This window comes from Zonotrichia leucophrys, chromosome 6, assembly GCF_028769735.1.
Source record: "Zonotrichia leucophrys gambelii isolate GWCS_2022_RI chromosome 6, RI_Zleu_2.0, whole genome shotgun sequence".
NCBI classification, from domain to species: domain Eukaryota; kingdom Metazoa; phylum Chordata; class Aves; order Passeriformes; family Passerellidae; genus Zonotrichia; species Zonotrichia leucophrys.
The window spans coordinates 4640834-4668359 of NC_088176.1; the positions used below are offsets into that span (position 1 = coordinate 4640834).

At 37.7% G+C, this 27526-nt stretch overlaps 1 protein-coding gene across 4 annotated transcripts in view; it reads left to right on the top strand.

The window, feature by feature from the left end:
• Positions 1 to 27526, top strand: part of ATE1 (arginyltransferase 1) — a 68056-nt gene that overhangs the window by 18618 nt on the left and 21912 nt on the right. For all 4 annotated transcript variants that reach the window (XM_064716142.1, XM_064716143.1, XM_064716140.1 and 1 more), the window contains exons 8-10: positions 252 to 284; positions 5637 to 5818; positions 8623 to 8722. In XM_064716142.1, coding sequence (XP_064572212.1) covers positions 252 to 284; positions 5637 to 5818; positions 8623 to 8722 — 315 coding nt within the window. The remainder of the gene's footprint in view (positions 1 to 251; positions 285 to 5636; positions 5819 to 8622; positions 8723 to 27526) is intronic.

Genomic DNA, 27526 nt, shown 5'->3' on the forward strand with positions numbered 1-27526 from the left:
CATCTCCTGTTTTATAGAAAATAAAGTATTTTGCATAGTTAATTATTATATTTATTTGTACTTCTGAACAGACTGTGAGAGTTTAAGGGTTTAAATGAAATTTCCATAAACAAAGTCTGATGATGCTTTTCAGATATATGTATTTGAAAGAGTATATTTAAATATTAATGTATCCTAATGCATTGCTGATGGTTTTCCTTTCTTTTTGTGCTTTGCATGTTCTTGGGCACTGCTGAACCCACTTGGTGCAGTTCACACGATTCCTCTGTGATTCCCCTCTGGAGGTATGTGTTCACTCAGGATGGGAGTTTGGAAATGAATGTATTTCATTTATTTTGTTTAATGAATGTATTAGTGTCCTCTGTGCTCTCTGTAGACAGCCAGCCATGGTTACAGGTGGTGGAGGTGGCTGGCACAGAATTCCTGCCTGGTAAGGAAGGTTCTGCTGTGCTTCCAAAGGAGCCTGAGGACTCTTTTGCTGGGCAATAAGCTCCCACTGAATTTCACAGCACTGCATTTAAAAATTGAAGCACAAAAGGCCGTGTCTTTCATGGTTTTTGATTTATTTCTGTAGAAGAAAAGAATGAATTACTAAATAACTTGCTAAACTTGTATTTGACTATAATCTGAGGTAGAAGTTGAGAGATGCTGTTCCTTCATTTCAAGTGAGCAAACTGCCATGGAATCCTTGCAGTGTCTCTCTTGTTAGTCTCAAAGAGCTCAGGACGGCGTGACTGTAATGAAATTGTCAGGTTCTAGTAATTACCCTGGTAATGTGATCTGTCGCACTTTGAGTGAATCCATGTGTGCAGAGTTTGTTGCTTTTCTCTGCTGAGCCCACTGGCCTTTGCATTCCTGAAAGCTGAAGAGTAATAGAGCTCATTAGACTTTATAGGAAAAGGGCTTTTATCACCTCGTCAACTCGTGCAGCAGACTGCCATTATATTCTTAATTTTGTATGGCTACGTACATGTTGATGCACACTACCCTGCCAGCTTTATACCCATATTGTTTCTTACAGACACTTTTTATTGACATTTCCAAGCTTGAATTAAATTTTGTGTGGCACCACTACAGATGTCTTCAATTAGATGAAGTTAAATAAAAGGGGTTATGTATCAGAGGCCAAGGGATTCTTGAAATTCTTTATTCTGAAACAGTTGCCACAAGCAAATCTAGCAGTGTGTAGTCTGTTTACTCTTTTGAACAAAAATAATTTAAAGTAAAATTTAAACCTTACATGTTTTCAATTTGTAATTTTTGGAGTTTTTAATGTTATCATTAGCTGCAAATAGTATGAACACCCAAACTCTTCCTGTCTTTTTTATTTCCTCATTTTATTATCGAGTTTAGTTTCTGTTTTGGCTACAGGCTCTGGCAGAAAAGAGTGCTTTAAAGAAAAGATACAGTATAAAGCAGCAGAAAACGAGGCAGTTTTCTAGCAGTAAACAGCATAATGTAAAGTGAATTGTTTGAGGCGATTTTTTATTTTCCTTTGATTTTAGAGGCTGCATTTAACCATTTTAACTGCATTTTAGCAGTTCCCACAGGCAGATGTGGAATGGTGGTCATGGTTCAGCACAGGGGAACAGCCTGCAGGACTCTGTGGGCTGGGACTCTGCTCTTGCCAGGGTGGGAAATTCCTGGGAGAAAGTTCCAGGGGAAATCCAGATTGTTCAGGGTGATCCACCTTGGTTTTGGTGCTCAGTGAGCGAGGGGGATGTCAGGGACCAGTTGTGTCAGCATCACTGATGGTCATCTCATGTTTGCCCTGCCCAATTGCTCCATCTTGTCCTGAAATAGCAGCTGGAAGGAGCCTCAGCCCTTGGATGGACCATGGTGTTAGGCAGTTCAGGGACAATTTTGTTTTATTCTCAAAATATTCTCTAATTGGTGCTTGGAATTTTTATTTTTCATCCTGACTGATGTTAAGCATTAAACTGACAATTTTCTAAAGCTGTTGTCAAAATCATCTCTTTGAGAGAGCTGCTGATTTATGCCCATTGTTTTGGGTGTGCCTATAGCAATATGCTTTCCAGCATGTGGAGGGGTTTATGAACATTTGGTATCTCCTCTGCCTTTTTGATCACTCAGTATTACAGGATCTTTCTGGAGCTATTTACATTCAGTTTTTTTTGACCATCCTGAATACTTCAAAATCCTCATCTTGCTTTGCTGCAGCATCATTCAGTCCTCACTGGAGAATGTGATAGATCCAGCAGGATGGAAAGTGATCTGGTTTCTGTTATGCAAATGATCATTTGTTCTCATTAACCATGCTGAGATGCTTTTGGATTCTGAAGAACTGAAAGATGTTTGTGAATCTCAATCTTTCCTCTTCAAAAAGCACATCAGCCTCTGATTTGCATTGTTTTGTTTATTGATATGTTTTAATTTTCAGGAGATCTAATAAGTGAGAGCATTACAAGCCTGTAATTCCCAGGATCATCTTCTTATAAAATGATTTTTGTCTCAAATTTGATGCAGTGTAGCTCAAATTCTGGACTTTTCCAGTCAGGCACAGAATGTGGCTCTGTAAGAGTGTCCTACCAATCCCTAATGAAAGTAGGAAAAGAAATGTGTTGCTAACCAAGACATAGAAATCCACCATATGGCAGGTTTGTGTGTGTGCCATTGGGAAAGGAACTGCTGGAATTAATCACTTTGCTTATTTGGCAAATAATTTCCACTGGAGCAGAGAACTCAAGGGTTTCCTGGCTTTTTTTTTTTTCATTGATAGCATAAGTTTAATATCTTCCTCTTCCCTCCATGCACAGCAGAGGGTAAAATGGAAAAGTAGAAAATAAGAAATTTCATGAAGCGTCCCAGAGAAAAATAATCATGCATTGTACAGGGAGGACACATTTTTGGTAAATAATAATAGTAATAGTAATAATAGTAATAGTAGTAGTAGTAATAATAATAATAATAATAATAATAATAATAATAATAATAATATACCAATAATAATAATTATATAATAATACAAATAATAATTATAATACAGATGTTTTTATAATTACTATAATAAGCAAAATACCTGTTAATATTAAAGTAAAAGAATGACCAATGTGCTTTGAGGAAATTCTAGTGCTCTCACCATCATTGAAGTTCAATTAGAAGCAGTTACTACACTGAGGTACTAATTGGGCAATATATAATGCCAGTTCTGTTAAATATTTAAATTTTAATAATGGGTTATAAAATGTGAGCAATCAAATGTGTTCATGGAATCATTAGCTAGCAGGATATGAAGACAGAATGAACATGGAATATGTTGTATTTTAATCTGCATGACTGTATGAACATTGGAGAGAACATTGTGGCTTCCATTTTGTCCTGGATTTTTTCAATATCATCAGATTCTAATAATTAATTATATTGAAGTAGGACTATAAACTGTTAATTTTAAATACTTTGGTCCTTCTGGATTGATTCCAGGGCTGGTGTATAAGTTTGGGTAGATAAGATAAGCCCTTTCTGGTGGGGCTTGCTCCCCTGATGTCACTGGTGTATTTTCCATCGCCCTGGACAGACGCAGTCCCAGTGGAGATGTCAGTGGTGTGAAATCCTGAAGCCTGCTTCAGGAAAATGTTTCCTATTCTAGACCTGGTTCAGGTCAAATTGCCTGGATGGTGCACAGGAAATCGAGTTAAAGGAGCCAAGTATTCATCGAGGAATGGGAGTAAATGGAATACTGACAAGCATTACAAAGGATTACATTGTATGAGAATTTTTGAAGGTGGAGGGAAACCTTACTCTTTTTAAAATGTGATTTGCTTAATGTAACAGAGATCCCTGTCTGTTTTGCCTGAAATCAGTGCTGTGCTCATTATGTTTGTTCCAGAACACAGACTCTCTATGTTCATGACATTTCACTGTAATTGCATTAGTGAAATAACTGCAGATTGTGCTTTACCAAAAGTTTTAACTGATGTTAATGCTCAGTTTGCAGAGGTCCAGTGACCAAATCCATGTGCTGCTCTTTGGAGCTTTGGGGTCACACACAGACATTTGTTTAAGTTCAGAATACTTTGCTTTAGTGAAAATCTTTTCCATGGTGGCTTAGACTATCTTCTTTAACATTCATTAAATCCTATATGATGAATTTTTGACTAAGAAAGAAAATCTGTTTTAACTGAAACTTATTTAAGCAAGTCTGTGTTCTATTACCAGCCACATCTCCCTGTGGCTTTGAGATGTTTCATTTTTCTGTCACTGACTGCACTCTGAGAAGGGAACTTAACCTGTGCTGAGAAATCCTTAGAGAACATCTTTTGCCTGAAAATGTTACCACTGACCATGTGATTTCATTTGGCTCTGCTGAAAAGCTGATGCTACTGAATGAAACCATAACTGCTGGATAAGTGGGCTTTTTACCTGAACAAGAAAAGCTGAGTTTAATGTGCTATATCTGGGTTTAATGTTCTCACATACTGCAGATGGAGCTCTCAAATGTTTTCATCATTTCACTTTTAGAGTATTCATAGCTCCACACTTAGCTTGATGGTATATAACTATATAAAAATTCAAACATATTGTTATGTGGCCTTTATTTTGGGGCTTGCTGGTTGGGTAAAGCAGTTGAAATGATTTTTGCTCACGTGATTGATTTCTTTTGACACATGTGGTACCAATTAGAGTAACTTCTCCTGCCTATCATCTCTTCAATCAGGGCTACTGTATCAAAATACTTGATTAAACCCACCTTCAGCTGATGTAATGCAAAACAGTTGGAAATAGCAGGCAATATTGTCAGATTTATTGAGTGAGAAGCAGCTTTCTGAAGATCTGGCAATGCAGTGAAAAACATGACTAGATGGATAATTAAGTTGAGCACAGTGGAATTCAGGATTAAAGTAAACTTGACGTGGGAGAAAATGGCATGCCAGAGTTGCTTGTGTAATACAGTTTAAATTAGGGAGATCATTTTCTTCTTAACTTCAAGCATCAGTTTCTGGCTCGAGGTGCTTTACCCCATCCAGAGTCAAACTTCAGTGCACATCCAAAACCACAGCACACAACAATAGCAGTCCCTTGGTGCTCTTGCAGGATTTGCTCTGATGTGGGCTGACAAAGAAAAGAGGTTCCACAGATTTTGTTGCCACACAGTTTCAGATTCTTGGATAAAAAGTGTTTTGTTATAGAGAGTAAACATCTCATAAAGAGTGGGCCACTCAGGTTTTTTTTATAAATGGTCATCTGAAATAAATTCAGTTGCCACTCTGAGGAAATAAATTTCTATGCTGAAAGTGTTTCCAGTGCTTGGGGACATGGAGAACTTGGAGGTCCTTGCTGTGAGAGGGACTGTTGGAAGCACCAAGTTTGCATGTAATAATTCATTAATAGCTTAAAGAAGCACATTGGTTTGTCCTGTCAGTACCACAAGTGCTGGATGGCAGAGGCTACTTCAGATTCATGTTGGGATGTGTGATATATGGGTTATACCCACTGTGACAACAGCAAAGGGCACAAAAGTTCCAGTAATAACATTGTTTTCCCTGCCTTTCAAATGCCTTTTTTCCTTTTTTTTCTAAATACAGGTGGCCAGCAAAAATTTTTACAGTATTTACTTAGGTGTTGAAATTCTCTTTAGGATTGTTTTCATACTAAATTAATCCCTCTCTTGTCCTTAGGCAGAGCATGCCCCAAACGGACCAGAGTGTGGCTATGGCTCCTTCCACCAGCAGTACTGGCTGGATGGGAAGATCATTGCTGTTGGTGTCATTGATATCCTGCCCTACTGTGTGTCCTCAGTCTATCTGTACTATGACCCAGACTTCTCTTTCTTATCTTTGGGAGTCTACTCTGCATTACGGTAAGAGAACGTTTTCCTTACCTGGATGGAATTAATACTTGTTTCTAAACTTGGAGTTTTATTTTTAGTCTAAATATATACTAGTAACGCTACCTTTAGCAAAATAGTTGTGGGGTTGGTTGCCTTCCAGGTAAATTTTTAATTGTCATCCTTGACTAGGGATGTAACTTTCTAGTTAGCTAAATACTTTTACAGGTTAAGAAAACACACAGAAACGAAATGCCTCATTTTTATTGCCACTGAAAATAATTTAATATTGCTCGGTTTCAGCAGGAAAAGCCCTTTTTTTTTTTTGTCCGAACAGAAATAATTTTTCCTTTGACCTTTTTCTAAGCTCAGTTACCAAATGAAATTAATCACTTTTATAGTTTTATGCACATTGAGATCATAAATAACAGAGTACCTAAAAAGTATTGTCTACTGAATTAGTGCTCTCCTGCTGTACTAGCACTATGTATATTTTTCAGGTATGTTAATCTCATTATCTTTCTCTTCAGAAAGCCTGATGGAGAGAGTAATTCTGTGAATTTTAAAGCCTTAAATTAACTATCCAGCATGGTCTTGCAAAACAGTAGGAACTGTGGGTATTGCTTTTCACTGTGAACAAAACTTGCATGTGAAATTGCAAGTTACTGCTTTTCTTCCATGGGCAATTTTATGATTCCATTGTTACTATAAGTGAAAAATATCCACCCTAAATTAGTGGAAATACTTGTGTAACTCTATTTTTCCCTTACCTTTTTTGCTTCTGTGTTTATATGAAAGAAGTTGGCCACAGACAGATGTGGTGTTCTCATGAGCAGCTGGGTTTGAGCCTCGTGCCAGACGTGTCTGTGTACAAGTCTGAGTGTGAGAAGCTGTAGCATGAAACTTTTCACCTGTGGGGGTTTGCACTGCACAATGTCAGGTGCAAAAGGAGCCCTGGAATTGGGAGATGCAGCTTTCCCCTTTCTCCAGGTGCTCCTTCTCAGCTCTGGTTCAGTGTCACCCTGCAGGGTGGGTAAATGGCACATTTCAGCTATGCTAAGCACAAACAGCACTTTAAGGAAACTTCTTACCACAATTAGTTCATAGACCTTGTCTGTAATTAATAAACCACATGCAATTTAATATCTCAAAGGTCTAATCTGAATTTGATTGGATTTTGATTAGGACCTGATAATTGTATAGAATTAATCAGAATTAACAAATGTGGAAAAACATTAGAACTCCTATGACTTAGAATTGATCTTTTTTTCTCTTAATGGTTTAGATTTTTAGAACTATTCCATTACAAATGATAGATACTTGAAATTAGACTAATATTTTCCTTGCATAAAATACTAAGTCCTCCTAAGAATTATTTTTTAGCATTTGTAATATCACATTACTTTATGTAATAATAAACTGACATAATCCATGCTTATGAATTCCTTAAATGATTTTAAATTTTTTACATAATAAATTTAAAGCTTTGTAGCTGCACCATGAGTGCATGGCTCAGCTTGTGAAAAAGCAGCTTGTAAATTCTGCAGCATTTAAGGCAATAAAAATGAGTTCCCAACAGTCCTGGAGGGAGCCAACCTCGTTCTTCTTTCAAAAAGGGGAAGAAAAAGGTTGAGTCAGGGAGGACTTAGGAAGTTGCAAAGGAATCTGATACCTTCAAAGCTGTTGCCAATTTTACTCCAAGGAGGTTGGACTGCATTGCTGTCACTTCCACTTCATGGCACTCTGAGAATTGTTGCTGCTGAGTTGTAGAAAGGATGGGATTTGAGCATCATTGGAAATATGTAGGCATGTAAGTGGAGAGCAAGGGGAGAAGCAACTGCTTGGAAATGCCAGTCTTGCCACAGGAAAAAAAATATCAAGAAATACTGAGTCATGCTAATTTAATTTTAAGGGATAAATTGCCTCCAGTGTTTGTAGATGCTTCCTATATGAATGTACTCATGTCTTGGATCAGAGAATAGTTTGTGTTGGAAGAGACCTTTTAAAGATCATCTATTCCAGCTCCCCTGCAGTGAGCAGGGACATCTTCGTATCCCTTTGACACACCAAGTAAAACCAGCATCCATTTTTTATCCAGTTTGTTACAGGAGTTTCTATCTGCACAGATAGAAATGCTGCAAAAATGATCATTTCTAGAGGAAGCACTGGCTGAGTCTTTGTGGTAACAGTGCTTTCCTTGTGCCAGTAAAATAAAAAGCAAACTTGTTTTTGTAATACATTGATTTTTTTTTCAGGATAAATGAGACAATCATACTAACAAACATGGGATGGGTAAAAATACCTTTTGTTGCATAAAGATGGATGGTTTTACATGCAAATTGCTGGAGCATAAATGATAGAACAAACAAGAGACTTATCCTTGAAGCTTATTTTTCAAAAAAAGCTCTGATGCTTTCCTGAGCCATGTTAACCAGTAGAATTCCAGAATACCAGTAGGTTTCTGTAGAATTCCAGTGTACACAAATATTGACAAGAAACATATTAAGCAAAGGGTCTTGGTAATTTCTATTTAGATTTCAAATCAGACAGTTGGCAGACTAAAACACAAAAATGAAAGTATTTTTAAGGCTGACATGGTGTTGTGCATTTTGATGATTTGTTTGTTAGGTTTCCAAGTAATAATTTTCAGTTTATTATGTTTGGGATTTTTAAAAACATTAGTTTGGAGTTTATGATGCTAATTTTTATTTTATAGAAGTCTAGTCCTTTTATAAATCCTAGATTAAGAGACAGCTGTAAAATATTTCAATATGAAGAGGTAAAATGCCTTTAAGAATTGTATTCAAATGTAATTAGTCTTTTCTTTCCCCTCACAGGGAAATTGCTTTTACCAGACAGCTTTGTGTAAAAGCTCCTGATCTCTGTTTTTATTATATGGGTTTCTACATTCATTCATGCCCCAAAATGAGATACAAGGTAAAGTGTGTTTTCACTTATTTCCTTTGTGTGCTGTTATTCAAAGCTTTTGACAGTGTTCCTAGTAATATAATATTTTGTAATTGTCACTTTGCATTTTAATGTAGACTTTATATGGTTAAATTTGAATGCTGGTTATTATTTAACTTGGCTTAGGGATTTTTTTTGCCCAATTTAGTTGCATGTGCTATTTATTACATCTTGGCTTAAGAGAGGTTTTCAAGGCTGTCAGATAATGTTTGTCAGTTGGTTACCTGGCTATCTCATGTTTACAGGGTCTCTTTCAGTACACTAAAATTCTCCCTTTTTGAGGCTGGCATATTTGTACCTGTTGCTTAGTGACTCCAGGCAGTGATAAGATGTTTTCTTGGGCTTGGCTGGGTTTTACTCTTTATTTTTTGTTAGAGTTCTGCCCATGAAACCAGTGAGAAGTTTGGTGAGCAGAGATTTTGAGGCAGAGCAGATTTTGAGGAGAGGATCAGGAAAACCCAAGAACATTTACAGAAACCACTCTGGCTGCCTTGTAACCCCTGGTGGCTTCACCTTTATTCAGACCTCAGTTCCTAAGAGTGTCTCTGTTGTGGTTTTAGATCTTGGGAATGTGGTACCTTTTCTCTTTAAATGCATCATTGCTTTTGGATATTAATATGATACAATTTCAGAGTACTGAACATTGACAGCAATTTGCTGAACACTTACACATAACCATTTTTATCTGTTAATAATCTGGAAAGTTAAAAAGTTCACAAAATCTAGAGAAAGAGGCAAAGTGTTTTCGTTTCCTTTTTTTCCCCCTCTCAAAATGTGTTAAAAATCTGCAGTGTTTTCAAATGGCCAAAAATTGTGAGTTTCATTAAAATGATGGTTGTGAAGGAATTTTATTTTGATTATGGCCTGCACTACAGGTGACCATGAGGATTGTTTTCTGAAAATAGGAAATCCCTGTTGTTTTGGTAGATGATGTGTGTGTGTCCCCTTTGCCAATTTGAATTTTTATGTCCATCTGCTGGCCAAACAAAGAGAATATTTAGTTTGATGGAAAAAGATGGATGAGTTGGAAAAATCTGCCCTCTCTCATCTGAATCATCTTAGAGGCTGTCACATCACCAGCTTGAACTAAAGGTTTTGATTACTTCCTCTACTCTTTGGAGATATTTAGAAGTTTGGGGTGATTTGTTTATGTTGAGAGACTGCAATTTAACATCACTTATCTCTTCTACAACCTGCATGGTGTAAGACTTGTAAAATGAGTGGATGTTTTTTACCAGGGCACTTAAAAATCTGGCAACAATAGCAAAAAAACTCCAAAAATCCCATTTCTGAAAGATATCACGGTTAAGAAACTTTTGGGTTCACCTGCTTATACTGCTTTGCTAAATAAATGAACTTTGTGTACATAGATTAATGAAGCTCATACATCAGGCAGTGCATTAAAGGAACCACTCTGCATTTGTATTATTTATTACAATGTTTTGTTGAGTCTGTGCTGCAATTTGAAAATGATTGCATCAAGAATGCAACACTCCCACAATGCTTCTAGATTTCATTCTTACATATTGGAAATTGATTAAATTGTAGTGGGAGTATTTTTACTTTTTATTTCCTTCACAAAAGCTCCTTTTCTTCCCTTGCTTAGAATTAATGACTATTTGATATGACTGTGATTTGGTAGGATATACATTTTAGTCTTCCAGAAACCTGGACAAGTCAATGTGTTGGGTAATTAAAGCTGGAGCAGGGACTGGGGAGGATAAGAAGAAAAGCCTGTACCTGTGTGATTAAAACACACAAAATGCTCTCTGCTGGGACAGCAGTAATCCAATAAATGAATTGCAAGGGCCTTTCTTCTATTTTATATTTCCTTTCCTGGATGCATTTGTTTGAGAAGTAGACAAAAGTAATGAAATTGAAAATCAGGTTGACATTAATTCTGTAGTTCCACTTTTCCCTTACTGAAACAGAACACCAGAACCAAATTATCAGGCTAAGCCCTGAAATGCATCTGGATAATGCTGCTGCTCCTGTAAGTGATTGGGAGTGCTGAGGTAGGGTGGGGAAGTTCTGACTTTGCAGATTAAGTAATTTCAGTAATGCCTGGCTGACTTGGAGGCATTTCATGTTAAAGACTTTGCTTTATTGCAGTTTAATAGAGAATTTAGAGGCTCCCTTCCTTTAATGATACTGCAGTGGAGGAGTGACAGGCTGTGGGTGACTGATGTTAAACTGGTGTCAGGTAAAGAAAGAGAAGGAGCTGGAAAGCCATCCACTGGGTTTCTAACCTTTTTCTTGTAATTTTGTTTGCATATTCTTTGTTTTGGGACCTTCAGAAAGGGAGGCTGACCACAGGAACAATTCTCTGTATGAGAAGTGTCTTATGAGAACACAGAATTTATTTACAGTGAAGGCAAAGATTTGGGGGATATTATTGGGGTCAGTGTGTGACCATTTCATCTGCAGGGTTCTCTTCCCACAACTGGTACAATTTGGTGTATAAATGGGGTGTAATCCAGTGGAAGATTGGAGGCCTGAAAATTCTGGAAGCAGATCCCAGAGCTGGGGTTCCTCTGGCCCAGTGACAGAGTTGGAGAGTTCTGGATTCTCAGGCAGGAAGATGAATAGTTAGAGTATCAACTAACCCATGGATCAGACATAATTACAGAGGTTTTTAAAATAAAGCTCCCTTTTGACTCACTGTTCCCATTCCTTTTGTTCCCCAGCAGCCAACATTGATTGCAATGTGATTTTGGAACAGTGGATTCCCTGTGAAATTTCTTTTAAGATAGGGGAAGGGATTGCATTGCAAAATTAGGATATCTTTGAGTTCCCAGCCCCTCTCTGATTTGTTCCCATGTATGGGTTAATATTTACAAACTAGTAAAATAAAATCTACATTAAATTGAGACAAAAAGATTCCTGTAGTCCTGTTATGTTAATATGGAAAAATCCAGTGAAAAACCTTAAGCAATGGCTTTGTTCCATTTTTTTCTGTGTAGGTTAGGGTAATACAAGATTTAAATGGTTCTCTGAAGAAATTCACAACCTTGTGGGAAACCTTCTCAGGCTCTGTTAGATGTGGTGGTTCTCACATTGGAAAATAGGCTCCTGGAAAATTTTCCAAGAGTCATAAGACACAAAGTCTTTTTCCTAATGCATTTTGGAGTGTGTGATGAAGTTTTAAGCATAAAGTATTTTACTTGAAAATGAGGTTGGTCTCAGGGTTGCTTCTCATGTGTTTAAGTCCTGTCTGTGTGGTTGTTAATGTTTTCAGTTAAATGCAATAATTTGCAAGTACATTTATGGAATTACACAAATAAAAGAAGCACCTTTAGCAAACAGCCATGTCAGAGAAATGCTTAAGAGGACCTTGGATTTTCTTCCTGGATTGATATTCTGTTTTATCCTGCATCCTTCAAGTAAAAAATGTCACTCGGCGGCTCTATGTTACTAAATTGACATTTTCCAATCACTTCTGAACTCTTTAAGGTCCTTTCTGTTCTTTCCATTGCAGTCCTTTCACATTCATTTGAGTCTCATGGTGGGTGATGTGAAATGGATTTTGAGGTTGTGTTTCTGGTATAAATAATAAGTGTATTTGCTGCCTTGCATTAGCCATTTGGCCTGGGTTGACCTTAAATCCCTTTCTCCTCTAAGTTCTTGTGCTGGGAATGATTTGGTGGCATTTTCTATGTGAGTTTCCTTAGTTCTGGGTTTTGTGAGGCCTTTTCAGTGTTAGGATATGCATAGATGTTGTGAATGTAGTGCATTTTCCCTTTAAATCATTGCTTTTGGATGGTACAATTTCATAGTACTGAACATTGATAGCAATTTGCTGAACACTTACGCCTGACCATTTTTATCTGTGAATAATGTGGAAAAATATAAAGATAGAAAGTTGGAGCACGGATCATTCCTTGTTTGGGTCAAGGATGTGCTTCCCCTGGAGGCCACCCCACTGGTGCTGGTAAATAACTCTCAGAGCACTTGGAAGTGCACAGCAGATTTAATGTCTTTGTGCTCTGTTATCTCTGTGTGCCATTTTAAGGCCATTCTGTGATGTGAAGAGGTGTTTTGACTGAAACCTTTATCCAGACTTGTATGCAGGCCAAAGTAAATGGAATTATTTCAAACAGTCTCCTTTGGTATCAAGTCATGGCCAGACTTCAGATAGATGGAATACTAGAAAGGGCTCTGAAATGTCAGAAAAGAAACAAAAGGCTGATTCAACTGTGATTAATCATTCTTAAACTAAATACCTCAGACTGATTGTGGTTGTGAGTGGTGCCCCTGGAATTTTATGGCGCTTGAGAGCCAATTTCTTTGGCTGCTTTCAGGAATTTCAGCATCACTCCTCGTGCAGCAGTGAAATGCATCCAGGGGTGTCCTGCATGTCCACATCCACAGGAGCCTGCCTCATCTTCCCCTGCCCAGACTCTTTCACCATGTCTCACTATGGAATTTAGTTCATGTTTTCAGTAAGCTCAGATTTGCTGTGCAAAGTGAAATTTGTGAGGGAAGGAGATTTAATGTGATCCTCTGGGATTTTGGGGGGTGTAAGCACATGCTTGTTATGGTTCTGCCAGTGACCAGCAAAAAGCTTTGCTAAATGTGTCATTAGTTCCACACAAAAAGAGCTGGTGCTTTCATACCTTCAAGTGTCATATTTTTCATCTTTATTATTCTTTTTTATTCTTTATTATTTTATTCTTTTTAGTCTCCTTTTCTCACTGGTCTTATTATTTACCTTAAAATAGAAAAATATGATTAGCTGGGAGTAGTTTGGAGGACTGGAGTTGCCCTGAAACTACTTGCTTTTCCAGGATTAATTTTATAAGTTTGTAGGAATAAATCTACATTGCAATTAGCACAAAACAACTTTTGATGTAAACAGGTCATAAAGAGTCAACTAAATATCCTGATGAGTCAGTGCTTGGTATAGAGTGCCAAGTTGTTGCTTGCAGCACCATTTGATAATAAAGAAGTGAAGTATCTGCATTGTAAAACCATTATTTAAGAAAGCAATAAAAGTTTTGGCAACACAGTGGTTTTGGTTTTTTTGGCAGGATCATTAAAAACAAACAGCAAATAATAAAGACAAAAATATATAGTAGTAAAGTGCTGAGAATGATGAGCTGCACAAGTGAGGAGGGAATCCCTCCTTTTGTGTGTCTTATTAACATCATTTTTATCCTCCTCCTGCCTTCCTTCCTTCTGTTTTCTCCCTGGAGTTCCCTGGGATCCTCCTCTACATCAGCAGCTAAAATTGAACATTGATTTCTTCAGAGCTCTGGCCTTACCCAGCTGCTCCTTCTGAAGAGAGACTCCTGAATCCTGCTGAAATTTGGGCATTAAAACCCAAAGGGATTTTGAGAAAAGTCTTTTAGAGTGACCAAGGCTTCCAAAAGGATTTTGCACGATTGACTTGATGAACATGTGCTAAATGTGAAAATCAAGCTGCTTTAATGTTCCTTCAAGGTTTATCTGGTGCAAAAAGTCCTTATCTCTCTACGTGTATTTTATCACATGTGTTTGACTAGGAGGTATGTCTGGTTTTTGGATGTCAGAAAGCAGGTGCTCTTTTCAGGATTGCAGAGTCCCTTAAAATCTTTTTTCTTTTCATTTCTTCCTTCCATAAAAGCTTTTTCCTTTCACCTTTGCTTATCTAAAAGCCTACACCAAATAAATGGAACTTAGCATGTTGGAATAAACAACTATGAGAATGTGACACAGAATAAAAATACCATGAGTGAAAAATTATTAATTCTTTGGTTCTTCTAGTGATTAATATTTAAAGTCTTTTCTCCTTTACTTTTAACAGCTTCTTACAAAGTGTTTGAGGTTTGTTTTTTTCTTTAAGACACTTGTAGAGGGGTTGTGAAAACCACATTATTATGAGCATCAGCAAGCAGAAATAAAGAGATTCTCCATTCTGGATAGCAACAGCCATAAGTGAATGCTGACAGGGGATTTCTACTGAAAATGTAATTATGTAAAGCAGAATATCAGTGTCTGTGTATATTTCCATGTTTTCATAGTAGGTAAAGATAGTGAATGTAATTACTCAATTGCCTCTTTATTTTTTTTCCTAAGCTGTTGTTTTTTACTGTGTATAATTGGTAAATTATTACAGTTGTTCCTCAGTCCAGGTGCTGAGGCTGTGCTGAATTTTACACAGCATTTTTCTGCAATTCCATTTTTCTTCTAGAAACAGACACAGACCGCAGCTGTGTCTTTTTGCTTAACTTTATTTCTTTGCTTTTTTTATCAGTCTGAACTCCCTTTGGAGACAAGTGACCACGTCCCTGGGGATTTATTTTTCTAATCTTAGAAATGTTTATATTCCTTGTGTTAGAAATCCATGTTTCTTTTTATTTGTTTCTGGAGTTTAAGATGAAGTTTGTAGCAGAAGTGAAGTGCAAGGAATATGGATGTTCATGTTGGACTATTATTTCTAGGTTTTTATCAGGGCAGATGATGTTTGTTCTGTAGGTCTCAGCTGACCTCTGACATCAACAAGTCTCTTTCTCGTTATTGCACCTTGAGAAAATAAACTTGGTTTGGATCAAGTTATTTTCATGTGGTCCATAAAAAACCCAACCATATTCTGTATGTTCAGGACTCCCAGTTCAAATGTTGTGAAGAAAAAACAGAAATGTGATGAATGTGGCATTAACTACCTACATTTGCACAGCAGGGATGTGCTCTACACCTTTTACTTGTTACAGGAATTTTGTTAATTTGGGACAACTTCACTAAAATTTTTTCTTAATAACTGTGATTTTGCTAATTTGTGTAAGATGTAAGTGAGCTAAAATCCTACCTTAAAAACCCAGGAGTAAGAGGCACAGTTTGTTAAATTGTTGGTCAGTTCTGTGCTTGTGGATGTTTTCAGATTTACTAGAGGTAGCTTCCCTGTCTCTGTCCAAGGGAGCTGCTAAGAAGATTTATTCAGGATCATGTTAATAAACCTGAGACAAACCATCCTCTGAGTGATGGTAGCTGGTGGGAATTCATCACGTCTAATTCATGACTCAGCACAGTCATAAATTCCCTGCTCATTTCTGACTTACACTAAATCTTAGTTGAAGGCTCATTTGGGGACTCCATAGCAACCACTGGCAGTTAAAGTGAGAACTGTAAATTGTGAAATGCAGAGACAAAAGAGCTGGGGACTTTGTTTGGGTGGCTTTCTTGTGCTTTTGGTTTTCTGTTTTTTGGTCTTTAATTTATTTTTTTTAAGGGAGTATAATGTATTTTACAATTTATATGTCTTCAGTTTTTTCCTTCATGTGAGAAATGAGGTCAACATTCCCATTTCAGATTTTGCCAATTATAGTTCTACAAACCCATTAGTCCTTGCTAGTAACTGTAAGAATGCATGGAATTAAGAGTATTTTTAAGGTTTTTATCAAACAAATTAATTGATGTAGTGCTGCTTCATCAGCTTCAGTTTTGTTGATTTAATAATTTTGGATGGTCCTCAAACACTATTTAACACCCTGTAATCTGAATTTTGTCTTTGTAATTGTCTCTTTGTGAGAATTCCCAAAAGCGAGGTAATGTCAATATTCAGTAATGGACACTGCAGTGCTGTGATGAAAAAGGTGAAAACATATTTATGGAGATAATTCTCTTCACTTTCCTGACACGGTCCCTATGTAAAGCTCTTCACAGCCAGGCCAGCTCAGATGTTGGACAAAATATTAAAATTCTTGTGTCCTACAGAAAAGTCAATCTGTCACCAAAGTATGAGTCCTTGAAACTGGTTAATTTTATCTGTGCACCACATTTATTGAAGATGGCAGCACTTGGAGTGTTGGGTCTCTCATTTAACTCCAAATCCAGCTGCTCTTATTTTTGCTGTTTTGCTGATTATCTTAGCTCTAATTAGGCAATATTGTCAAGTGGAATTTATTTGGTCTGAAGGCCTGGAGCTCCTGCTTTTCCTGGCTCTGCCATATTTCACTTGTAGCCTTTACAGTAGGAGCTGGCTGACAAGCCAGTTAATCCACACAAGAGATGTTTTCTCTCCAATTTTCCAGGAAAGGTTTAATGGGAGATACTTTAATGAGGCCTGGTTTAACTAAGACCTTATTAATTTTACAGAGGTATCACAGTACACTCCTCTGAAGTGTTGCATGTAATCTAGATGACAATTCATTATTATGAATGATTATTTTCTTTCTCTGAGTTTGTTTAGCTGCTGACTGTACAGTCTCCAAGTAAAAGTATAATTAATGAACAGAGTGTATTAATGAGGTTCTATTATTTATCCTCAACCCTGATGTTAAACACAGCCTAGCTTGTAAAAAGTACAACATCAGGACTTGGATGGGAATTTAAGTCCCAGAATTCTATAAAGGTGAATGATGTGGAGCCAGGAGGGAAAAGTGGAATCATGGATTGTGTAGTCCATCCCTTTACTGCAATACAGGTTCAGTTATATTTGTGTTAACTTTTAAAACCTGTAGGATGTGAGCCAAGGGCCTCCCTTGATACACTCCTGCACATCTCTGCCTTGGTGTGAGTATATAACAATATATAACACATATCATGTATATAGCATATATAATAATATCTAACATATAACGTGTTCTTATCTGTTCTTGTTCTTTAGTGGTCATCCCACTGAAATTCTTTTTCTTAATGTCTCACCTAAGCTTTTTTTCTTAAAGAACAAGATTATTATTTATTTGTTGTTAGTGTAGTTAATTTTATAGGGTTTTTTGCAACACCCTTAGTTTTAAACCTGATGGCTACCAACACGTCTCTTTGTAGTCTTCTCTAAAAATTCCAATCAACCATCCACCAAAAATACCCCTCAATTTCTTCTCCAGCTCTCATTTTTTAAGCTGTTTGTAATTTTTTTTTTATGCAGCCTAGAAGATTTTCATCAACCAATGTATTTTTGTCCTAGAGAATGGTGGCTAAAATTAGTCCCTCAGCTGCTGAGGTCAGCTCGTGGCATTTGTTTATATAATATGAGTTACTGCCTTCATTGTGCTGAAGATGATAGCAACCTCTGGAGGCAAGGAGAAAGGGTGGAAAGGAGGAGAAGAAAAGGGAATTGTGCAACTGCAAAGTTTTCAGAATGGGCTAAATTGGGATATGGGCTGAGTTATTTTTAGTGTCAAGGTTCGTGACTACGTGACTGTGAAAGAAAATCTGTTTATGCTGTTGGATTTCTCTGCTGTCCATTCTGCTTTAGTTAAGTCTCTGTTAAAACTTGCATTTTTCTTCTTTCAGGAGAGAATATTGCATTAAATGAGTTGACAGGGCATACAGGGTTTTATGGTTTTTCCTTCCAGTGCTTATGGAGATCTGCTGGATGAATTGTATCTCCCTTACAGTAGTAAATTATTATTTATAGTATTACAGTAAATACCTGAAGTGACAGCTCAAAGTAAAAAATGAAGACTAAAACCTAGAGCAAGGCTATGATAGTACTGGGTTGCAGATGATGGTAATTAATTGTGTTTTCACACCACCAGCATATCCCTGGTAGGGGGCCAGATTATTTCATGTCATCCTGTGGTAGCCACCAGTGTTACTTAGATGCAGGTAATTTAAAAACAAATCTCTGCTCTTTTGAATTGGTATTAGAGCCAGTAATTGAAGTTTGTGGAGCTTGGCAGGCTCTTGGGTGGTGCTGAGTTTCCCCAAAAATCCTTGAGGGCTCCAAGAGGCTGCACAGAGCAGGGCCCCAAGCAGGAGGGTCAGTGGAGAAGTGAAATATTTTTGTTACAGCTTCTTTAAAGTTTTTTCTCATTCTAATAAAATCAGTTCCCAAAGGCTTTCAAAGGTTGCCTTATTGTGGAGACCTGGGAGCTTGATGAGTTGTTGCCTTTTCCAGTGCAAATTAAAAAGAAACCCAACAAATAAACAAAAATCAACAACCTCAAAGTCCTCCTTGGTGTTTTCAGACACTGCCCCGAGGTTTCTGCTTGTCCTGTGGGAATTAACCACTGCCAAAATCTTTATTTTGTTTAGTTGTTGTCAGCTGAAGAGTGGAACTGTTCTAAAAGGAATGGCTGAAACTGTTCAGAGCAGTTATTTGCTGTGTTAGATGTGTTGGACAATTTGGGGATTCTTACTAGAAAGGTTTCAGGGGAGTAGATCATCCTTTTTAACAGCACAGGATACTGTTTGCTTCCTCCCCTTGTCTTGTTCAGAATGAAAACGTTTTCACAAATAACACTGAGATGGGATGACAGAAAAGGCTGTGAAAATGACTCCATTGTTCATTAATTGAAGAAGAATGGGTCTGTGGAGCAAAAGTACATAGCACCCAAAATCTATCTTTGTCCCAATACAAATGCCCTGTTGTTCTGTGAATGGATAGAAGACAAGATGAGCTTTTTGTTCCCCTGATTATTGATTTTATTTATTTATTTAAGCTATTAGGGCTAGTGTTCTCAAGGGGTGCTTAGTGATAGTATGGGCAGTGTATCCATGATTTATTCAATGATTTTTTTCTTATGTTCTTTTCATTTTAGTCTTTACCAGTTGGCATTGTGTGGCTTGTTCATTGCTTTTAACTATCTTCCATTCAGGGAAAAGGGAGGAAGGTAGAGAAATGTTACAGTATATTTTGAGGCAGAAATATTTAGGACCATTTTTGGCTGCTGTCCTTTAGATGTGCAGATCTCCATTCAACTTACTTGACTCAAACTAATTAAAGTTTTAATCATTTAAACTTATATTATGCCAATAAATATTGGCCTAATGTATGCTAAGCATACAAGTGCTTATAGCACTTTGCTGTCTGTTTTAGAAGTGTGTTAAAAGTGCAGGGAAGTGCATGAAACTGCTTTCTTCTTTCCAGATATGCATGCACGTGAGTACTGGGTGCAGCTTATTGATTTTAAAATAAAGCAGGGTGATTGCCTGGGCAATTTTGAGTTATTTTTAACTCTGAAAAGCAGGGATTGTAAACTGTTAGAATGGCAACAAAGTGCTTGACCTCTCTAATAATACTCCCCTAATCCTGTATTGGTGGATGTTTAATACACCCTTGAATTACCAAGTTTTGGAATGATCAGGACTTACACAGCCTATAGTATAGTTGCTAATTCCAGCCCATTTGCCTCCAAACTTGTTTTTTAATGTGAAGGTGTTTATAAAGCAAAGTTTTCAGGTGTTTATAAAGCAGAGTTTTCAAACATCTGGCATTAAGAGAAAACTGAAGTGTTGATGTTTCAGCTCAAAGACTTTGGGGGATACATAATGTTAAACAGTCTGTTTTCCTAAACATGCAAGGAGACATTTGTGTACCTTAAATGGCAATAATTCAGATGGAGGCATAATGGGGAACGTGTTCTGCCCAGCTGAGAGAAGTGTTGGACACTTTTACAGGGCCACAACCTTAATGGATGCAAAGCTGCACAAGGAGTGACTGCTGCAAAACCTCCCATATAACTTCATTTTGTTCAGCTTGTGTGATAAAAATGAACTTACTTGACAAGAATTCTAGGATTACAAGTTTTATGTTTTGTTTATAATTATGGAGACAGAGTTTAATAACAAAAGGAGGGGTTTGAAAACAAGTCCATGTCAAAAAGAACATGTTGAAAGGATACAATTATTTTTACTGTATTGTGTCCTCAGGCAGTTATTATTTCCTGCAAAACAGCTTAACAAAAATTCAGTACATCTCCATCTAGCCATGTTTTGTGTCTTATTCCTCTATTTGTTTAGTGTCCCTATTCTTGGATTCTTTCATCCGTTTCTTGTATCTAGCATGGTCTCAGAGGGAATGCACGGAGCTCTCTTAGTTCAGTATTTTTTCTGACAATTAATGTAGCTACAGCCTGGGGAAGGGAAGGGAAGGGAAGGGAAGGGAAGGGAAGGGAAGGGAAGGGAAGGGAAGGGAAGGGAAGGGAAGGGAAGGGAAGGGAAGGGAAGGGAAGGGAAGGGAAGGGAAGGGAAGGGAAGGGAAGGGAAGGGAAGGGAAGGGAAGGGGCAAATATGTCCAGGGCTCTGGGGACACCTCAGAGCCTCTTCCAGTGCCTGAAGGGGCTCCAGGAGAGCTGAAGAGGGACTTGGGCAAGGGATGGAGTGACAGCACCAGGGGGAATGGCTTCCCACTGACAGATGGCAGGGAGAGATGGGATATTGGGAAGAAATTCTTTACTGTGAGATTGCCCAGAGAAGCTGTGGCTGCCCCATCCCTGGGAGTTCCAGGCCAGGTTGGACAAGGTTTTGGGATAGTGGAAGGTGTTCCTGCCCATGGCAGGGGGGTGGAATGAGCTGAGCTCTGAGGTCCAAGCCAAGCCAAGCCATTCCTTGGCTCTGTGATTGCAGGATGATGGCAGCTGGTCGGGGCTGTGGTGGCAGTGTGGATTTGGGGGCTGTTGCCTCTCACAGCTGCTTGGGCTTGCAGTGGATGTGGCCCCACTTCACTCCCCACTTTTCCAGGCTGGGACACCACCAGCCATCCCTTTTGGGGTAACAAACCTGTCATGGTGTTGCAGCCCAGGGTTTTTGTTCTGACCTGGTGCAGGGATGGCTTCAGCTGAGCCCTGTGGCTGGAGCTGCAGTGCCAGGATGGTGCCAAGGTGGTGGGATGCTCTCCTGCTGAGGAGGGGCTCTGGGAGAGCACAGAGGCTCTGTTTACAAAATCCCCTCTCCCAGCAAACAAAGCAGGCTTGTTTAACAAACCCTCCACAAACAACACGGACCTAAAATTAGAGTGCTTGTTTCATGAATGAAAACTTACTATGAAAATAAACATTTTTAGGGACAATAGGAGAAACTTCTTTTAAAGCACACGTGTTTTGATGGTCTGGAATTTTTCTGCAGATACTCATTGATCTTTTGTGCAGATAGCTGTTGCTTTGGTTGCTGTTAAGGTTTAAGTTCTAACACATGCTTGGAACACTGGTAAAGTGAGCCTCTGTATTTATTTATTCAGTTTTTAATCTGCAGATGTAAGGGAGACAAGTGGGTTTAGATTTTTTGGCAGAGATGCATTACTCTATCCTTGTAATACAAATTGTAGACACAGAAAGACTGAGATTTATCATTGCCCATTTTCCTCCTTCAGCTTTTTAGTCTGAATAACATGTTTGTGTGTGCATTGGAGATACATTACCATGAATTTCACAATATTAGTTCGTCAGGATCCTGCAAAAATTAAGGTTTCACTAATGAACTTTTCTGTGCTGGTCTCTCCCTTTGTCCTACAACTTTACTCTTTTTCTCCTATCCTAAAGTTACTGTTACTACCTATTTGCCTGTATATGCCACTGGTTTTGAGGTTGTTTCTTCAGGGCTAGGCTGTGTGCATTTAATTATTGAATGACTAAAGATAAATTACTTGACTTTTACTCAGTTTTTCATTGCTGGGCTTAAAAAGCTTGTCTAGTGTACCATGTATTGGTAGAAAGCCTTGAAGTTAAAAATCTCATACTGTTCTGAATTACTGGCTTCAGAACATTATTTCTTGTATTTAGATGTATGAAAGCAGCTAGAAATGAAAAAAACTGGACTGAAAAATTTTAAAGTGACCTTGTTTTTCAACATGATCTAATAGTGTAAAGTTTGAAAACCCCACATGGCATATCTTAATCTAAAGCCAACATCATGCATCTGAATTCTTAATTAGGAGTATATTTCAACTTGTGAATATCAGTGTTTCACAATTTGCAAAGCTGTCAATTAGTCTGTTATTTATTATGTCTTGAAATATTCCACAGGCTGAGCCGGTAGCTGGGCATGAGAAGCATGAAATTATTTATTCAGTATAAGGCTACCCTCACCCAGACTTCCTCGGGAAGGTCTTATTTGCTTGCCCTCAGAGTCTGGATGGATTTTTGGCAAATTCTCTTTTGGCTGGGTTTTTTTAAAGCCCTGTTGGAGGCTGAAGCAGGACTTTGGGGAAGTGCAGGACAGGAGTGGGGTGGGAGAGCTGATCCCCAGGGCTGAGCTGGAAAAGGGGCTCTGAGGGGGATAAAGGGTTGAGTTTTGGAAGGTTTGGGGCTCCAGGCAAAACTCCCTGCAGAGTCATTGGAGAGACAAAGGGAAGATGGGGAAAGCTTGGAAAACGGGGAAAAAGAGCTTGGAAGTAAGCACAGAACTCAACACCTCTGGGGGCAGACATGCAGGAAAAGAAGAGTCAAAAAGGTCAAAAATGCAGAGAAAGTGGGCAGGAAGAGCAGGTTTCCATGTGCCCTGTTGGTGCACAGTCCTGGACACTTTTATCCAGGAGCTGGGAATGTGCAGTTGGATGAAATTGGGAGAGCAATGCAGGAGTTGTGCATGGATAAAGTGAGTGAATGGAGACTTCATAGATACCTGAAAAATAATAGATAGATATAGATACAATAGAATATATAGATATAATAGAGCTGATAATAATAATAATAACAGATATAATATACCTATATTCTATAATAGATAGAATATACCTGCTTTCCTCTTGTATTGTCCTTTAGAATTGTTGCTTAAAAGGGTGAGGAAAGTCAGGTTGGGGTTGAAGTGAGTCTCATGTCACAAAATAATTTCTTGTCATTTTCAAAGAAGAATAAGAAACTAATTTACCTTGGTTCCTGTTTGGCACTTCATAACCACAGCCAGTGTTTCTATAAAATGAAAATAAAAGATTGTGCACCCCTCACACCCATTTCTATCATGCTGGTATTCTAATTCTGTTGAATTTTAGTGTTCTGCTTCCTGCTGCATAGTTGTACAGAAAAAAAAAAAACTTAAACATTCTCGCTTTCATTTAAATTCTCTAAATTTAATTTTGTTTATCTATGTTTTGTATTAAGTAAACGTGATGTGTGGTGGTTTTACTTTGATAACTACATAGCAGAAGCCCCTTTGACAGGGAATTAATTTCGTTTTCCTGTGGCAAATGTCCATAAGCTACAGATGAAAGCTGTTCTTGCAGATGTGACTCCAGCTAGTGAGGCATTAATGATGAATGTTTAATGAATTAATGAATGTTTAAAGCTATTTGATATCAGTGTGACAATTCTGTGCCTCTAAGGGTAAAGCATGGGTATGACACATTAGGTTGTGCATATTTTTCCTGTGATTATTTCACCTTATATTAAATATAAGAAAACAAACTTTAACACTTAATTTCATATATTTAATTTAATGAACTCAAGCAATACTGCCAGTTTATGGCAGCCCTTCAAGAGAAGGATATGGGATCCACATGATTGAAGCACTCATTGCTTTTTCTGGTTATTTTTTTGGGGGTTTTTTAATTCTTTTGCTTCTTCCAGCTGCCAAAATAAACTCCTTTTGAGATAGACCTAAGTCAACAGAGTTGGTGTGTCTCTAATGAAGCATTCTTCTTGAGGCCCCCACTTGGATTTTATCGTTTTGTCATAGTTCTTCTTAATCTCCCTTTCCAACTTTAATGCTGGGGTGTCCTGAAGAATGTCTGCTGCAGATTCAAAGTAAACAAGGTCCATTTCAGTAATCATATGATTTTTATTCCCTCAAACACTTTGATTTTTTTCTAGTAAAAAGGCAATTAATATTACATTTTTTTTCTCTAATATACTTTAAAAATATTAAGTTGTTGCAAAAGTTGGCTAAAATTCAAGGGAGCTAAAAGCCTTCAAATGTACAAGCTTAACTCTTCTTTATTACTGGTTTTCACTGAAGTTTCTCAAACTGTGCTGCTTTTTTTAGCATTCTTGAGTAGCCTCTCTACAGATAAGACAGATTCTGGCTTCCAGCTCCAGAACAATCTGTGTGGTACTGTCTTTAATTAGCTTATTCCCAACTGAATTTTAGATTGCAATTTCCAGTAAATGTTAGCTGCTTTTCTGTGTTTTATTTACAGTCACAAAGTCATTTTTCCTGTAAAATGTTTTGAACACACAACCTTTGGAGTTGATAGGGAATCTCAGTCTCTAAATGTGCACAAATCCACCTTGAATTAGAAACATTCCTTGGAATCTCAGTCTCATGTGGATGTTGCTGTTCTGCCATTTAGTGTCACTGGTACTAAATATTAATGCATGAGAGAGATAACATGGCAATATTTAAAGCTATGGAAAATTTTCATATTCTTAATAATATTCTTAATATTCCAATGTTCTTAATATTCTGGTGGCAGTCTCTGGAATTCCATCCAGTAGAGTTTTTCTGTAAGTACCAGAAGTATGCAACTTTTTTTGTGTTTGATGTACACAAAAAAGAAAAGTTTATGCAACAATATTGAAATCTAAACTTTGTTTCAATAGTCTGTTTCAATAAAATGCCATTGCATTGTGTACAGCACAGATTAGGAGATAAAAACAGGGGGATAAAAGAAAGGAACTTTGGGAAATGTAAATAGTGCAAAAATAGACACATCATAGTTTGGTGATGTAAAATTATTTAGAAAATATGCTTTAAAAGTGGCTCTAACTTTATCTAAGCTCCATGCTTGTAGTATTTATCTTTGTTTCTCATTTTCAAGAGTTGTCTTCAAATTTATCTGTGATTTGGATATCATTATTTCAGTTTTGGGTAAACAGTAATCCTAGGGCAGCCCAGAATCCACAGATTTGCTGTTGCTGCCATCAAAGGTCAGGAACCCTTGGTAAATAATGCACTTTATTGGTCTTGAAGGGACCATTTTGTGATGTTTGTACTGTTGGCTCTGCAGTGTGAAACACCATCTCCAGGGCAAATTCAGCCTGATGGGTTTAATCTGAATTGTGACTGCTAGGAAAGTCTTAAAAATCACAAATGTAGAATTTGTGTGAATATATCCATCTTTCTTACTGAGAGCAAGAGGAATGGACTGGGAGGAGGCACAGATATTTAATGTCCTGTGTCTGAGTTAAGGAATGTCACTGTACCTGGACACCCACAGGTTTGAGTAAATCCCTAAGTGCAAAGAACAGGAATATAAAATATTGACAACTACAAATCTTTCAATTAAATTTTCATAAGTATTCATGTAAACATATACAGTCATCAAATTTTTATGTTGTAATTCCTGAACAAAAAGATTTTTTTTCCTCTTTAGTGCAAGCCTTATCACTAGATTTATTCCAGACCCAGTGGCTTTGATGCTGTGACTTTTAAGAGAGTGGCTTTAGTTGCTTAGAACAAAGACAAAACTCTCACTTACTGCTCTTTATCAATGACAAAGGACAAACTGTTAGCAAGAAGCCTTGGAGGAGAGAGCAGGGCTGGAAAGTGGCTGTGAGAGGATGCCCAGGGCTGTGTCTTATCTGCAGCTCTGGCCACTTGCATCCCAAGCTGATAAGGCAGAGATGATGCAGCAGCCCTTTCTAAAGCTCTCAACCATGCTAATTACTGCTCACTTTACAGCTTGAAACCAGAATTATCTCATTGATGAATACGGTGGTGTTAGAGAGGAGAGCTGCTGGAGTGGGGGCATGGCTGTGGTTTATCTCAGGCAGCACTTTGGTGGCTCCTTGGATGCTGTGGATGGGGTGGTTGAATATTGGTGTGCTGCAGGTTGTAGCTGGGAGCTCCCTTGGCCTGTTCTACTCAGTGAGAGCAGGGAAAGATAATATTGGCATAAAAAAGGAGGAAGAGCTGCACAGACTTGGAGACTAAAGGGAAAAAGGAAAAAAACATCAAAACCTGTCCCAAATGTTCCCTTTTTGCCTCAGTGGAAAGCAGTTTTTTCTCTGGCAGCCCATGAGCCTTTTGAGACACCTGTTGGCTGTTTCCCAGTATCAAAAACAAGCTTAAAATGTTCAATATTTCAGATAATTTCTAGGAAAGGACAAGGGGAAAGCAGCTATTTGGAGTGTACACTAAGCTGTGAAGATAGCAAAATCCAAACAGCTCAGGAGTAGCTCATGTTGGGAAAACAAAGAAACACTAAAAGAAGGTGTTTTGAGGGGAGGGGGAGCATTTCTTTAAAAGTACTTCTTTGCAGAGCACCTTAGGCAAATAGAGTGCTGAGATTTACCTTCAATCTCAGTGAAATTTAAGATAAACTTAATTTAATTCCACTTTTGTGGTGTGTTAAGAGCATGTAGGTAGTTAATAGCCAAATAATTACATGATAATTGTAGGATACTGAATGTGAAACTTGGCCTCCTGCCTTTTTGACTTTCACTCATTATCTTAATCTGTTTTACACTTACCTGAAATATTCTGTTTACCTGGGGGACACTATGAAAATCTTCTGAAATGCTTTTTTTTAAATATATTTAGTGAAGTACAGCCAAGTATGAATATATAGTCAATAATTGTAGGAAGTTATTTTGTTTGACATGTAGAAACAAATGTCAGAACTATTTTCCCTTTGGGTTTATCATCAGTTATTACTCTTAATACATTACATGGACTTGGGAAATAAGCAAAAAAGAGGTGCAAGTTGGCAAATTATTTACAAATTTGCTTTGGACAGTTTAAACATCACTGAGGAACATTTAGAAAGACAATTAAAAGTAATAATGATGTAATTAATTGATCTAGATAAATGTTTGAAGTAGATGGCTTTAAAGGTCCTTTCCAGCCCAAACCATTCTATGATTACATATTTCTGTTGGAAATACAACATCAAATTATATTTGCATCTCACTTACAGGAATTTGGAGGTTTACGTGGGAATTTTATGTTCCAAAGAATATGTGAGAAGATTGGGTGTTTGCTCTGAGTTTCCATGTTTGAGGTGCTTTGGGAAGCACCTTGCAGCTCCCTGGCTGCCTGTAAAATTCCCATTACACAGATTTTGTGATGATGTTACTCAATGAGAATGAACACATCTTTCTGAAGAGCAAGGACTGGCACTTGAGTTCTGTGAGCTGCAAAATAAATTCTGGCTATTATTTGTAACATCTTTAAGGGATTACAACACATTATTCTTTA